At 47.1% G+C, this 16,723-nt stretch overlaps 1 protein-coding gene across 1 annotated transcript in view; it reads left to right on the top strand.

Annotated features, from left to right (window-relative positions):
• LOC147120682 (rab GTPase-activating protein 1-like) overlaps positions 1-16,723 on the top strand; it is a 335,058-nt gene that overhangs the window by 174,335 nt on the left and 144,000 nt on the right. The window contains exon 5 of the mRNA XM_085986863.1: positions 13,169-13,210. Coding sequence (XP_085842989.1) covers positions 13,169-13,210 — 42 coding nt within the window. The remainder of the gene's footprint in view (positions 1-13,168; positions 13,211-16,723) is intronic.

Raw genomic sequence — 16,723 nt, forward strand, 5'->3', positions numbered from 1 at the left:
TCTCTGGTCCTCCCGACACCGGCCTCTGTGAGTTGTTGTAGTGCATCTTGTAGATGGTACACACTGCAGCCACGGTACACTGGTGGTGGAGGGAGTGAATGTTTAAGGTGGTGGATGGACTGCCAATCAAGTGGACTGCTTTGTCCTGGATGGTTTCGAGCTTCTTGAGTGTTGTTGGAGCTGCACTCATCCAGGCAAGTGGAGAGTATTCCATCACACTCCTTATTTGTGCCTTGTAGATGGTGGAAAGGCTTTGGGGAGTCAGGAGGTGAGAAACTTGCTGCAGAATACCCAGCCTCTGACCTGTTCTTGTAGCCACAGTATTTATGTGACTGGTCCAGTTAAGTTTCTGGTCAATGGACCCCCAGGATGATGATGGGGGATTCGGCAGTAGTAATGCTGTTGAATGTCAAGGGGCGGTAGTTAAACGCTCGCTTTCTTTTCTTTCTCTTGTTGGAGATAGTCATTGCCTGGCACGAATGTTATTTGCCACTTATCAGCCCAAGCCTGAATGTAGTCCTGGTCTTGCTACATGCGGGCATGGACTGCTTCATCATCGAATGGAACTGAACACTGCAATCATCAGCGAACGTCCCCACTTCTGACTTTATGATGGAGGGAAGGTCAGTGATGAAGCAGCTGAAGATGGTTGGGCCTAGGACACTGCCCTGAGGAACTCCTGCAGCAATGTCCTGGGGTTGAGATGATTGGCCTCCAACAACCACAACCATCTTCCTTTGTGCTAAATGTAACTTCAACCAGTGGAGAGTTTTCCCCTTGATTCCCATTGACTTCAATTTTACTAGGACTCCTTGATACTACACGCGGCCAAATGCTGCTTTGATGTCAAGGGCAGTCACTCTCGCCTCACCTCTGGAATTCAGCTCTTTTGTCCATGTTTGGACCAAGGCTGTATTGAGGTCTGGAGCCGAGTGGTCCTGGCGGAACCCAAACTGAGCATCAGTGAGCAAGTTATTGGTGAGTAAGTGCAGCTTGATAGCACTGTCGACAACACCTTCCATCACTTTGCTGATGATTGAGAGTAGACTGATGGGGTGGTAATTGGCCGGTTTGGATTTGTCCTGCTTTTTGTGGACAGGACAACCTGGACAGTTTTCCACATTGTCGGGTAGATGCCAGTGTTGTAGCTGTACTGGAACAGTTGGCTAGAGGCGCGGCTAGTTCTGGAGCACAACTCTTCAGCACGATAGCTGGGATGCTGTCAGGGCCCACAGCCTTTGCTGTATCCAGTGCGCTCAGCCGTTTCTTTATCACGTAGAATCGAATTGGCTGAAGACTGGCTTTTGTGATGGTGGGGACCTCCGGAGGAGGCCGAGATGGGTCACACACTTGGCACTTCTGGCTGAAGATGGTTGCAAAAGCTTCAGCCTTGTCTTTTGCACTCACGTGCTGGGCTCCGCCATCATTGAGGATGGAGATGTCCATATAGCCTCCTCCTCCTGTTAGTTGTTTAATGGTCCATCACCATTCACAACTGGATGTGGCAGGACTGCAGAGCTTTGATCTGATCCGTTGATTGTGGGATCGCTTAGCTCTGTCTATAGCATGCTGCTTCCATTGTTTAGCATGCATGTAGTCCTGTATTGCAGCTTCCCCAGGTTGGCGCCTCAGTTTTAGGTACGCCTGGTGCTGCTCTTGGCATGCTCTTCTACACTCCTTATTGAACCAGGGTTGGTTGCCTGGCTTGATAATGGTAGAGTAAAGGATATGCTGGGCCCTGAGGTTGCAGATTGTGATGGATTACAATTCTGCTGCTGATAGCGCACAGTGCCTCATGGATGCCCAGTTTTGAGCTGCTAGATCTGTTCTGAATCTATCCCATTTAGCATGGTGGTAGTGCCACACAACACGAAAGAGGGTGTCCTTGGTACGAAGACGGGACTTCGTCCCTACAACAACTGTGCGGTGGTCATTGCTACCAATGCTGTCATGGACAGATGCATCTGCAACAGGTAGATTGGTGAGGATGAGGTCAAGTAGGTTTTTCCCTTGTGTTGGTTTTCACCACCTGTTGTAGGCCCAGACTGACAGTTATGTCCTTCAGGACTCTGCCAGCTCGGTCAGTCGTGCTGCTACCGAGCCACTCTTGGCGATGGACATTGAAGTCGCCCACTGTGCCCTTGCTATCCTCAGTGCTTCTTCCAAGTGGTGTTCACATAATCCGTTTTGCTCCAGATAATCGATTCCATTATTTTACTAATTGAAGCGGGACTAATGAATCTGCAGCTACTGTGTCTGTTGTGTCACCCTTTTTTAACATGGCTACCATACTAACCTGGTTCCAATCTACTACTACGTCCCCAGTATCCAGGGAACGTTAACTTCCAAGTCTTGAGAACTCTGCGCCCCTCCAACTCTGCCCTCTTGTCCATTCCCCACTGCCTTCGCCCCACCATTGGCGGCTGTGTCTTCAGTTGTCCACGCTCGAAGCTCTGGAATTCCCTCCCTAAACCTCTCCGCCTCTCTAGTTCTCTCTCCTCCTTTAAGACACTCCTTAAAACCTACCTCTTTGACCAAGCTTTTGGTCACCTGTCCTAATGTCTCTTTATGTGGTTCGGTGTCAAATTTTGTCTGATATCGCTCCTGTGAAGTGCCTTGGGATGCTTTACTATGTTAATGGCACTATTTAAATACAAGTTGTTGTAAAAAGTCCTAAGATGCTTCACAGGAGCATAATCATACTTGAAACTGTGGAATATCTATCTGGTGCAAACTAGCTGATTGAAAAGATGTACATTGTCTCCACATTTCATTTAGAAAGAAATTTAAAGGGGGTGGAAGAAGATAGAGACCTGGGGGTGTTTGTGCACAAATCTCTGAAGGTGGCAGGGCAGGTTATCAAAGCAGTTAATAAAGCATATGGGATCCGGGGCTTTATAAATAGAGGCACTGAGTACAAAAGTCAGGAAGTTATGCTAAACCTTTACAAAACACTAGTTCGGCCCCAGCTGGAGTATTGTGTCCAATTCTGGGCACCAGACTTTAGGAAGGATGTTAAGGCTTTGAGGAGGGTACAGAAGAGATTTAATACAATGGTTCCAGAGATGAGGGATTACAGCTATGTGGATAGACTGAAGAAGCTGGGATTGTTCTCCTTGGAGCAGAGAATGCTAAGAGGAGATTTGATCGAGGTGTTCAAAATCATGATGGGTCTAGACAGAGTAAATAAAGGGAAACTGTTTCCAGTGGCTGAAGGGTCGATAACCAGAGTTCAGAGATTTACGGCGATTGGCAAAAGAACCAGAGGCGACGAGGAAAATCTCTTACGCAATGAGTGGTTAGGGTTTGGAATGCACCGTCTGATAGGGTGGTGGATACAGATTCAATTGTAACCTTCAAAAGGGGAATTGGATAAATACTTGAAGGATAAAAAATTGCAGGAATATGGGGAAAGAGCGGGGGAGTGGGACTAACTGGATTGCTCTTCGAAAGAGCCGGCACAGACTCGATGGGCCGAATGGCAGCCTCCTGTGCTGTGCCATTCTATGATTTTATGAAATTCTAGTTCCATACTACTTTACCTTTTAAAAGCCATTTGCATTGAGGTAATGGCAGGTGTGTAGAAGCTATAAACACTCTAACTGGGCGTGTTTCTGAATTCTTGACGTAGTCTCTTTCTGATGCATCATCTCATCTGTAAATTCTGCTGGATGCACAGCAGGGAATTGCTCACCGTGAGCCCTACACTATTATCAGCCAGGATTCTGCTGATTGCCATTCAGTCACTCTTGCTGGGAGGTGCATATCTGGACTGGGTCAGGCACAGCTGTGACGGGCCCCACCTTGCCACGACTCACTGTTTAATTTCATCGGAACAATGGCCATGTAACTGAAGTAATTGGACAGCTACTTGTGCTTATGGAATGCTACCCCAGTGAGAGTCAGCACCTTCAGGAGAGGAGGGGAGTGGGGCCCATTGAACTGTACCCCAGTGAGAGTCAGCACCTTCAGGAGAGGAGGGGAGTGGGGCCCATGGAACTGTACCCCAGTGAGAGTCAGCACCTTCAGGAGAGGAGGGGAGTGGGGCCCATTGAACTGTACCCCAGTGAGAGTCAGCACCTTCAGGAGAGAAGGGGAGTGGGGCCCATGGAACTGTACCCCAGTGAGAGTCAGCACCTTCAGGAGAGATGGGGAGTGGGGCCCATGGAACTGTACCCCAGTGAGAGTCAGCACCTTCAGGAGAGGAGGGGAGTGGGGCCCATGGAACTGTACCCCAGTGAGAGTCAGCACCTTCAGGAGAGATGGGGAGTGGGGCCCATTGAACTGTACCCCAGTGAGAGTCAGCACCTTCAGGAGAGATGGGGAGTGGGGCCCATGGAACTGTACCCCAGTGAGAGTCAGCACCTTCAGGAGAGGAGGGTAGTGGGGCCCATGGAACTGTACCCCAGTGAGAGTCAGCACCTTCAGGAGAGATGGGGAGTGGGGCCCATGGAACTGTACCCCAGTGAGAGTCAGCACCTTCAGGAGAGGAGGGGAGTGGGGCCCATTGAACTGTACCCCAGTGAGAGTCAGCACTTTCAGGAGAGGAGGGGAGTGGGGCCCTGTGATGAAATAACTGTGTTCTGATATTTGTACTTGTACTGTAATGTCTGGAATGTTCCACCAGGGGGAACCACTAATGCTCCTCCCTGGCCCCGCCCCTCTTCTGGTATGTTCTACCAAGGGCTCGGTCGATGATGTACTCTGTTAACTCTGCCATGATTCTTATTTAATTAAAGGCTTCAGTCTTAAGCCTTAACTTCGGATTCGGGCAGTTATTTGGCACATCAATTTTATTAAATAACAACTTTTGGAAGATGGATCGATTTTTGAAACCAGAGCGTCTGGATATCGATCCCCATTCGGCAGATGCGTCGAAGAAATTTACACATTGGCTCCGATGTTTTGAACACTTCATCGCATCATCGACCGATCCGACGGTTAACAAGTTGGGTCTTCTAGCCAACTTGGTAAGTCATCAAACTTACTCTATAATTGAAGATATTACTACATATGAAGAGGCCCTCGCAGCTCTTAAAGCCCAGTACCTTAAGTCGGTTAACGAAGTATACGCCAGGTATCTCCTGTCTACTCGCAGGCAATTACCCGAGGAATCTCTGGACGATTTCCTGCAGGACCTTAAGGCTTTGGCTAAGGGTTGCAACTACAAGGCTGTCTCTGCCATAGTGTATCAGGAAGAAGCCATCCGCGATTCTTTCATATCTGGCCTCCGATCTAATTATATTAGACAGAGACTCCTCGAGAACGACTCGTTAGTTTTAAAAACGGTTGTCGCTGTTGCTCGATCGTTAGATGTAGCCCAGAAGAATTCAGAAGTGTATGCATCAGCCCATGCATCTCTCTCAGCCTCGTATGTTCCGAGTATGGAGGCATCCATCACACCAATGGAGCCCCCACTTAATCCTATTGTTGCGGCTGTGCCCCATGGGTCTAAGTGTTATTTTTGTGGCCAATCTAAACACCCCAGGCAAAGTTGCCCAGCCAGAGAGGCTACCTGTTTTAAATGTAAGAAACGGGGACATTTTAGTAAAGTGTGTAAGGGTAATCCTGTACCCGATGTCTTCTCTGCTGCCGCCTATCGTTTTACTCTAGCCTCGGCTACGGTTGACCGGACCATACCGTGTTCCTTGTCAAAATCTATGATGGACATTAAGATTAATGGTCGTCCTACTGGGTGTTTGATAGACTGTGGCAGTACTGAAAGTTTTATACACCCCAACCTTGTTAACTCCTGTTCATTGAAGGTGTATCCTACTTGAAGTGAAATTGTGATGGCGTCCAAATCCCTTACTTCGGAGGGAACTGGATATTGTAAAGTCACATTGACCGTTAAGGATACGGAGTATAAGGACTTTAAACTCCTCATATTACCTCAGTTGTGTGTGAACTTAATATTAGGCTTGGACTTCCAGTGTCAGCATGAGAGCGTTACCCTTAAGTATGGTGGATCTCAGCCTCCGCTCACAGTCTGCGGCCTTTCTACTTTAAACGTAAGTCCGCCTTCTTTGTTTGCGAACCTTGCTCCTAATTGTAGACCTATAGCGACTAAGAGTCGACGGTATAGTTCAGAAGATAAAACATTTATAAAAGAGGAAGTGGAAAGGCTTCAACGGGAGGGAATAATCGAACACAGTGGTAGCCCGTGGCGTGCCCAGGTGGTGGTGGTTAAAACTAATGAGAAGAAAAGACTTGTGGTCGATTTATAGCCAGACTATAAACTTGTATACCCAATTAGATGCCTATCCTTTGCCTCGTATTTCTGAGATGGTGAACCAGATAGCTCAGTACCGCGTGTTCTCCACCATTGATTTAAAGTCTGCCTACCATCAACTCCCCATCAAAATAGAAGACCGACCTTATACGGCCTTCGAAGCTAATGGGCGCCTGTTCCAATTCCTTCGGGTGCCCTTTGGAGTGACGAATGGGGTATCCGTCTTCCAACGGGAGATGGATCGTATGGTGGATGAATACGCGTTGGAAGCAACATTCCCGTACCTGGCCAATGTTACCATCTGTGGGCGTGACCAACCGGAGCATGATCAAAATCTCGCGAAGTTCCTAGAGACTGCAAAGAGGTTAAACCTGACCTACAACGAAAACAAGTGTACCTTCAATACTACACGTTTGTGTATTCTTGGTTGCGTTGTGGAGAATGGGGTAATTGGGCCAGACCCTGAAAGATTACGCCCACTTAAGGAATTACCTTTACCTCAAACTGTAAAAGCTTTAAGAAGGTGTCTGGGATTCTTCTCGTACTATGCCCAGTGGGTGGCTAGCTACTCAGATAAAGTCCGACCTCTTATTAAGTCGACGTCTTTTCCGCTATCGGCGGAAGCTCAGGAGGCTTTCCTTAATATCAAACGGGACATTGAGAAGGCAGTGGTATGTGCCGTGGATGAGAAGATCCCATTTCAAGTGGAAAGTGATGCATCTGATTTTGCGTTGGCAGCAACTCTTAACCAAGCTGGTAGACCAGTAGCTTTCTTCTCTCGTACATTGCAAGGACCAGAAGTTCGACATTCTTCAGTGGAAAAGGAGGCACAGGCAATTATTGAAGCAGTCAGGTATTGGAGACATTATCTCGCTGGCCAACGTTTTACGCTCATTACTGACCAGCGATCTGTGGCCTTTATGTTCAACACTAAGCAGAGAGGCAAGATCAAAAATGATAAGATTTTAAGATGGCAAATAGAACTGTCAACATATGACTATGATATTCAGTACAGGCCTGGAGTATTTAATGAGCCATCGGATGCTTTGTCACGAGGAGTATGTGCTAGTCTAGGTACAGATAAGCTTCAAAGTCTCCACGACGCACTCTGCCACCCTGGTGTTACCAGAATGAACCACTTCATTAAGTCCCACAATCTACCCTACTCTATTGAGGAGGTCCAGACAATGACCAGAACCTGTCATGTTTGTGCTGAATGCAAACCCCGCTTCTATAAGCCATCCGAGCCAGCTCATCTTATTAAAGCAACTCGACCATTTGAGCGTTTGAGTCTCGATTTTAAAGGTCCCCTTCCATCGAGCGACCGTAATGTCTATTTTCTTAATATTATAGACGAGTACTCTCGGTTCCCTTTTGTTATCCCCTGTCCGGATGTGACTAGTGCTGTTGTAATTAAATGCCTCTGCCAACTGTTTTCCTTGTTCGGCATGCCTAACTATATACATAGTGATAGGGGTTCTTCCTTTATGAGCGAAGAATTACGACAGTTTTTGCTCTCGCAGGGGATTGCAACGAGTAGAACTACCAGCTATAACCCTCGTGGTAATGGGCAGGTCGAGAAAGAAAATGCGACAGTGTGGAAGGCTATCGTACTGTCTCTGAAGTCACGAGGCCTGCCGACCTCTCGCTGGCAGGATGTCCTGCCAGACGTGCTGCATTCCATAAGGTCTCTTTTGTGTACAGCGACGAATGCCACCCCTCATGAAAGGATGTTTAGTTTTCCAAGAAAAGCTACTAATGGAGTATCGTTACCCACATGGTTGACGACCACGGGCCCTGTGTTGTTGCGCAGACATGTGAGAGGCCACAAGACTGATCCACTGGTGGAGGAAGTACAACTCCTCCATGCTAATCCCCAGTATGGGTATATTCAATATTCGGATGGGCGAGAGGATACGGTCTCTATTAAAGATCTTGCACCTGCTGGAGCTCAAAGAGTTCGACTCTGAGAGTAGAGTTTTCAATCGTGGTATTGGACCTTCAGAGACACAAACCCTCAGTGTGGAAAATACTGATGATTCTGGGAATTCGAATGAACCGGAGTTAGTACTCCGGGAGGAGCCTCAGCAAGAGTTACGTCGTTCCCAGAGGATTATCAGACCTCCTGACAGACTGAATCTATAGCAGGGGGTGAATGTGATGAAATAACTGTGTTCTGATATTTGTACTTGTACTGTAATGTCTGGAATGTTCCACCGGGGGGAACCACTAATGCTCCTCCCTGGCCCCGCCCCTCTTCTGGTATGTTCTACCAAGGGCTCGGTCGATTATGTACTCTGTTAACTCTGCCATGATTATTATTTAATAAAAGGCTTCAGTCTTAAGCTTTAACTTCGGATTCGGGCAGTTATTTGGCACATCAGGCCCATTGAACTGTACCCCAGAGAGAGTCAGCACCTTCAGGAGAGGAGGGGAGTGGGGCCCATGGAACTGTACCCCAGTGAGAGTCAGCACCTTCCGGAGAGGAGGGGAGCAGGCCTCATGGAACTGTACCCCAGTGAGAGTCAGCACCTTCAGGAGAGGAGAGGAGTGGGGCCCATGGAACTGTTCCCCAGTGAGAGTCAGCACCTTCAGGAGAGGAGGGGAGAAGGCCTCATGGAACTGTACCCCAGTGAGAGTCAGCACCTTCTGGAGAGGAGGGGAGCAGGCCTCATGGAACTGTACCCCAGTGAGAGTCAGCACCTTCAGGAGAGATGGGGAGTGGGGCCCATTGAACTGTACCCCAGAGAGAGTCAGCACCTTCAGGAGAGGAGGGGAGAAGGCCTCATGGAACTGTACCCCAGTGAGAGTCAGCACCTTCTGGAGAGGAGGGGAGCAGGCCTCATGGAACTGTACCCCAGTGAGAGTCAGCACCTTCTGGAGAGGAGAGGAGTGGGGCCCATGGAACTGTTCCCCAGTGAGAGACGGCACCTTTAGGAGAGATAGGGGGAAGCAAAAATAGGAACCCTAAAATTTATAATGAACCTGATTGTACTGGGCAGAATAGTCATTTCCAGTCTCTTCTCTGATTGTCTGAAAAACCGGGGTGTTTGGTCTACTATCCTCATCTTGAAACTGGTGATCCTATTCCTGGTATGCAGTGTGTTAATGAATGATGAAAGGCACTGGACCTGAAAGTCTCTCTGCCATACTTCATGAAATTGGGATCAATAGCGTGGCACTTTTTGATATTACTCTCTTAGACAGCAGTTTCTGAGGCCATGATTAATTCAGTGAGAACCTTCAGCGTATTTACCGGTTAAGCAGCAGGTGCTTGTCTCCCTCTAGTGGATCTCTCCAAACATCAGGGAGCAGCACATTAGACATTCAGACCAAGTGGTGAGGATTGCATAGGTGGCTCAGGGGTGAATGTTCTCTTCAACTAGTTACCGTTTACAGGCCAGCTGTGATTGTCCCAAGCATTTTTATGGCAGCGTGTTTCCTTTGTTGATTAAATCCAGGGCGACTTACCCTTGTGGATGTAATGGAGAGACTGTGTGAGACACTGACATCATCTGGCACAATCCTGCATGGCTGTTAATTTAAAAAAAAAGACTAGCATTTATACAGCACCTTTCACAACCTCTGGACATCCCAAAGCGATTTACAGCCATTGAAATACTTTTGAAATGTGGCCACTGATTGAATGTAGGAAACACAGCAAGCACTAAGGCAATGACCAGATCATCTGTTTTAGTCTTGTTGGTTGAGGGATAAATGTTGGCCAGTGCACCAGGAGAACTCTTCTTTGAATAGTGTCGAGATCTTTTACGTCTACCTGAGAGGGCAGGCGGGGCCTCTGACAGTACAGCACTCCCTCAGTACTGCACTGGAGTGCTCAAGTCTCTGGAGTGGGATGTGAATCCACAACCTTCTGACTCCGAAGAGAGAGTGCTACCCACTGAGCCACAGCTGACACTTAATGGAGCATAGCCATTGCTGCAGGCCACTATGGCCAAATATTCACTACATTTCCCAACAGCGGCCTCTCGCACTGTACAGCGACCAGCTCCATCCATACAACTGGCATTCAACGTCCGGGCCAGCTGATACAACTGACTGAAAATCCCTCAACATAAAGCAGCAGTGGTCATGCTTTTTTAATTTACCATATTTTCCTACTAACAGCACAACTGTTTTTCCAAATAACAACAACAACAACTTGTATTTATATAGCCACTTTAACGTAGTAAAATGTCCCAAGGTGCTGCACAGGAGTATTATAAGACAAAAAAATAGGAAATTACAGAGATAGGGAGGGGCGAGGCCATGGAGGGATTTGAAAACAAGGATGAGAATTTTGAGATCGAGGCGCTGCTTAATCGGGAGCCAATGTAGGTCAGCGAGCACAGGGGTGATGGGCGATCAGGACTTTGTGCAAGTTACGACACGGGCAGCCGAGTTTTGGATGACCTCAAGTTTACGTAGGGTAGAATGCGGGAGGCCAGCCAGGAGTGTGTTGGAATAGTCAAGTCTAGAGGTAATAAAGGCATGGATGAGGGTTTCAGCAGCAGATGAGCTGAGGCAAGGGCGGAGATGGGCGATGTTACAGAGGTGGAAGTAGGCAGTCTTTGTTATGCTGCGGATTTGTGGCCGGAAGCTCATTTCAGGGTCAAATATGACACCCAAGGTTATGAACAGTGTGGTTCAGCCTCAGACAGATGTTAGGGAGAGGGATGGAGTCAGTGGCTAGGGAACGGAGTTTGTGGCGGGGACTGAAAACAATGGCTTCGGTCTTCCCAATATTTAATTGGAGAAAATTTCTGCTCATCCAGAACTCTATGTTGGACAAGCAGTCTGACAATTTAGAGACCGTGGAGGGGTCGAGAGAAGAAGTAGTGAGGTAGAACTGGGTGTCATCAGCGTACCTGTGGAAATCGATGCTGTGCTTTCAGATGATGTTGCCAAGGGGCAGCATGTAGATGAGAAATAGGAGAGGGCCAAGGATAGATCCTTGGGGGACACCAGAGGTAACGATGCGGGAGCTGGAAGAGAAGCCATTGTAGGTGATTCTCTGGCTACGATTAGATAGTTAAGAATGGAACCAGGCGCATGCAGTCCCACCTAGCTGGACGACAGTGGAGAGGCGTTGGAGAAGGATGGAGTAGTCAACCGCGTCAAAGGCTGCAGCCAAGTCGAGAAGGACGAGGAGGGATAGTTTACCTTTGTTACAGTCACAAAGGATGTCATTTGTTGAGAGCCATTTCGGTACTGCGGCAAGGGCAGAAACCTGATTGGAGGGATTCAAACATGGACTTGCGGGAAAGATGGGCACAGATTTGTGAGGTGACAACACGTTCAAGGACTTTGGAGAGGAAAGGGAGGTTGGAAATGGGGTGGTAGTTTGCAAGGACGGAGGGGTCAAGGTTTTTTTTGAGGAGGGGGTGATGACGGCAGATTTGAGGGAGAGGGGGACAGTACCTGAGGAGAGAGAACCGTTAACAATGTCACCTAACATGGAAGCCAGAAAAGGAAGTTGGGTGGTCAGCAGTTTGGTGGGAATAGGGTCGAGGGAGCAGGAAGTGGGTCTCATGGACAAGATGAGCACGGAGAGGTCATGAGGGGAGATCGGAGAGAAACTGGAAAAAGATGCGATTTCAGGGCTAGGGCAGAGGGGAAACTTTAGAGGAAGTTTGGCCCGGTGGGCTAGGGGAAGGAAGGGAAGTGGCAGAGGCAGCTGAACGGATGGTCCCAATTTTAGCGACAAAGAAGTCCATGAGCTCCTCACACTTGTTATCGGAGGTGAGGGTGGAGGAGACAGGGGAGAGGGGTTTAAGAAGATGGTTAGCAGTAGAGAATGGGAGAATAGAAATAAATGGAGAGAAGTTATTTTCTCCTCAACAGCTTTTGCATTTAGTCAGTTATCAGAACTGGTAACATAACTGTACCCTGTCACATCATCCTGCATCACTGCAGATCTGAGACATAGATGGCATCCTTAGTGTCAGCCATCTTCGAGCTGAAAGCTAGGACTCGGGGCTGATGGTATTTCCATTTGTGAAGTGATGTAACTTCTTTCAAAAACCTGAAGAGCCTCCTCTTTGGCTACGTTTCTGACACTTCTCCTTCCCCCGCCCCACCCTCCAGCTACATTCCCACTCTGTAAAGCTCTGTCTGACATTTCTTGGTTCCTAATGGGCATGAATGAAATGTGAGTTGTAATTAGAATGGACAAAGAGGCAGAACAAAACAGGTTCCAGAGACCTTGTTGCAGCCACCCTCTCTAACAGGAATTAGAGTTCCAGTCACGTCTCCAGGAGACCCACTTGAAGTAGAAACTGGAGAACGTGAAGCATGACCAGAGGAAACCAAAGGGATGGGGACATTGAGCGGAGGGATCAGAGTTGATCACAGAGCTAGGCACAGGCTAATACCAGCCACAGCAGAGTTTTAACACCAGGCATCTACTTCTATTTATACAGCATCTTTAACATCGTAAAACATCCCAAGGCACTTCACTGGAGCGTTATCAGACAAAAATGGATGCTGAGCCAAAGGAGGAGATTTTAGGAGAGGCGACCAAAAGCCTTTAAGGAGGGTTTTAAAGGAGGAGGTAGAGGAAATTCCAGAGTATAGGGCCTCGACTGCTGAAGGCACGGCCACCAATGGTGGGATGAAAGAAGTCGGGGATCCACAAGAGACCAGAATTGGAGGAATAATAGAGTTTGTAGGGGTAGAGGAGGTTACAGAGATGACGAAGGGCGAGGGCACAAAATGATATAAATACAAGGAGAAGAATTTTAAATTGGAGGCATTGAGCGACTGGGAATCTGAAGAGGTAGCCATGAAAATAGGTGCTATAGGAATAGAGATACTGAAAGAAGTGTGTCCCTAACTGTCTATGTACAAGAAAAAGTGTTGGAGCGTTCTGTAATATTTAGAGAATCCAGGGTGATCTAGGAGTATTAACACGGGCTCCTCTTTCTGTTTTCTCAGGGACTCAGCATCATTTTCAATGTGGCCCTGGCTCTATTGAAGGTAAGGTGGAAAAGTGGAGTAAAAGCACTAACTCCTGTATCTCCTCATCCAAACCAATTGCTTAACCCATTAACCCGGAACATCATCTGCTTCCTCCGGTGGAGTCTATAATTCACCTGTTCTAAATTGAGATTGTCAAACTTTCGTACTACACAGATGAAATTCCTAAAAGAAAGCCTTATTATCGAATCTATGAATATTATCGGCTGGTGATTTATCACAGTGTGATGTCCCTTTACCAAGCCTGCCATTTGTGTACTCTTGGTGTGATTTTGTTTTTCAAATTTTGACTTTTTAATGGAAAATTTTCTTTCACAATCTGCCACAGCCAATAAATTTGGTTGTTAATCTGTGCCTTTTAAGATAGTAGAAACATAAAATAACAGGGCTGGCCAAAGGTGGTATACCACTGCAGCAACTTGCCAAGACTGCTTACAGTCATGTTGCCTTGGATCTTCTGCCAATCACCTTAAATCTGTGTCCTCTGGTCCTCGACTCTTCCGCCAATGGAAACAGTTTCTCTGTATCTACCCTGTCTAGACCCCTACAATAGCAAAATACTGCAGATGTTGGAAATCCGAAATAACAATCTTCTTGCAATCTAGTATACTGTATTCGCTGCTCACGATGTGGTCTCCTCTACATTGGGGAGACCAAACGCAGTTTGGGTGACCGCTTTGCAGAACACCTCCGTTCAGTCCATAAGGATGACCCCGAGCTTCCGGTCGCCTGTCATTTTAATTCACCGCCCCATTCCCATTCAGACCTCACTGTACTCGGGCTCTTGCATTGTTCCACAGAAGCTCAGCGTAACCTCGAGGAACAGCACCTCATCTTCCGATTAGGCACTTTACAGCCTTCCGGACTCAATATCGAGTTCAACTATTTCAGATCATAACCTCAGCCCCTATTACATTTTTACTTATTTTTTATCCACACCTTTGTTTTGGCCCTTTTTTCCCCCTCTCCTACATGGCAACTGTCTCCCATTCTGCCAGTGCATTAAGAACATAAGAACATAAGAAGTAGGAGCAGGAGTAGGCCATACGGCCCCTCGGGCCTGCTCCGCCATTCAATAGGATCATGGCTGATCCGAATCTAGACTCACGTCCACTTCCCTGCCCACTCCCCGTAACCCCTAATTCCCTTATCTGCTAGGAAACTGTCTATCTCCATTTTAAATTTATTTAATGTTGCAGCTTCCACAGCTCTCTGGGGTAGCAAATTCCATAGATTTACTACCCTCTGAGTGAAGAAGTTTCTCCTCATCTCAGTTTTGAAAGGGCAGCCCTTATTCTTAGATTATGCCCCCTAGTTCTAGTCTCACCCATCAGTGGAAACATCCTCCCCGCATCCACCCGATCAAGCCCCCTCACAATCTTATATGTTTCGATAAGATCGCCTCTCATTCTTCTGAGCTCCAATGAGTAGAGTCCCAACCTACTCAACCTTTCCTCATACGTCAACCCCCTCATCTCCGGAATAACCGAGTGAACCTTCTCTGAACCGCCTCGAGAGCAAGTATATCTTTTCTTAAATATGGAAACCAAAACTGCATGCAGTATTCCAGGTGTGACCTCACCAATACCCTGTATAACTGCAGCAAGACTTCCCTGTTTTTATACTCCATCCCCCTTGCAATAAAAGCCAAGATTCCATTGGCCTTCCTGATCACCTGCTGCACCTGCATACTAACTTTTTGTGTTTCATGCACCAGGACCCCCAGATCCCTTTGTACTGTAGCACTTTGCAGTTTCTCTCCATTTAGATAATAACTTGCTCTTTGATTTTTTCTGCCAAAGTGCATAACCTCACACTTTCCAACATTATATTGCATCTGCCAAATCTCTGCCCACTCACTTAGCCTGTCTATGTCCTTTTGCAGGTTTTTTATGTCCTCCTCACTCATTGCTTTCCCTCCCATCTTTGTATCGTCGGCAAACTTGGATATGTTGCACTCAGTCCCTTCCTCCAAATCGTTAATATAGATTGTAAAGAGTTGGGGTCCCAGCACTGACCCCTGAGGAACACCACTAGTTACTGATTGCCAGCCCGAGAATGAAGCATTTATCCCAACTCTTTGTTTTCTGTTAGATAGCCAATCTTCCACCCATACCAGTATATTACCCCCAATCCCGTGATTTCTTATCTTGATCAGTAATCTTTTGTGTGGAACCTTGTCAAATGCCTTTTGGAAGTCCAAATACACTACATCCACTGGTTCCCCTTTATCCACCCTGTATGTTACATCCTCAAAGAATTCGAGCAAATTTGTCAAACATGACTTCCCCTTCATAAAACCATGCTGACTCTGTCCTATTAAATTATGTTTATCCAAATGCTCTGTTACTGTTTCCTTAATAATGGACTCCAACATTTTGCCAACCACAGATGTTAGGCTAACTGGTCTATAGTTTCCAGCTTTTTGTCTACTTCCCTTCTTAAATAAGGGTGTTACATTAGCAGTTTTCCAATCTGCCGGGACCTCTCCTGAGTCCAGGGAGTTCTGGAAAATAATCACCAATGCATCCACAATCCCTACCGCCACTTCTCTCAAGACCCTAGGATGTAGGCTGTTAGATCCGTGTATTTTTGATGTAGTGTGTCCTTCAATAACTAGACACGAGACTGCAGGAACAATCAACAGGTATTTACTGGATGAGGGTTACTCTAAAAACTAAACGTACAGATCCCTACTCGGTTTATATACAGGTGTGGTCACTGCTGGTACTACAGTATACAGGAGCTGTAAAAAGTAGTTCTCCCCTTAAAGGTACATACACTACAATTCCTCCCCTTTTAGATTGACAGTACCATAACATTCATTTAACAATTAACACTTTTAACATGCACATTAACTGAAAATAGTCCATTTATAAATTCCGTCTTTGGGGTGGCTTCCTGATCCTTTCTGGATAGCGCCTTTCCTGAATGTCTTGTTCTTGGTGCGGAGGCCCCTTGTCGTCAGTTGGTTCATCAGCTTCCGATGCTACTGTTTCTGGGGTAGATGCTACCTGTATGTCGGGTTCATCACCAGGTGCGCGAGACATGGGGTTGACTCGTTCCTGTGACTCTAGGATCTGGTCGACATGGTCACAATGTTCTCCCCAACATCCACTGTGTACATTCGTGGCCCCTGCCGTGTGCATATCGTTCCTGGTTGCAATTTCTCTGTTCGGTAGTCGTGGGCCAAGACTGGTTGCCCTACACTGAAGCTCCTTGTCGGCTTCTCATTGATGTGCTGGAATTGCTTATTCTCAACATCTCTTCGTACATTTGGTCTGAGCAAATCCAGACGAGATCTCAACCTTCGGTTAAAGAGCATCATGGCCGGGGTCTGGTTGGTGACTGCATGTGTCGCATTTCTGTAGGCTAACAGGAAATTGTCCACCTTATGCTGCAGTGGAATGTCGTCATCGCACATAGCCCTTACTGCTTTCTTAAAGGTTTGTACGAACCTCTCAGCCAATCCATTTGTGGCTGGATGATACGGGGCGGATGTGTAATGCCTTA

This window comes from Somniosus microcephalus, chromosome 4 (genome assembly GCF_052327205.1).
Source record: "Somniosus microcephalus isolate GS21.2 chromosome 4, FLI_Smic_1.0, whole genome shotgun sequence".
In the NCBI taxonomy this organism is placed as follows: domain Eukaryota; kingdom Metazoa; phylum Chordata; class Chondrichthyes; order Squaliformes; family Somniosidae; genus Somniosus; species Somniosus microcephalus.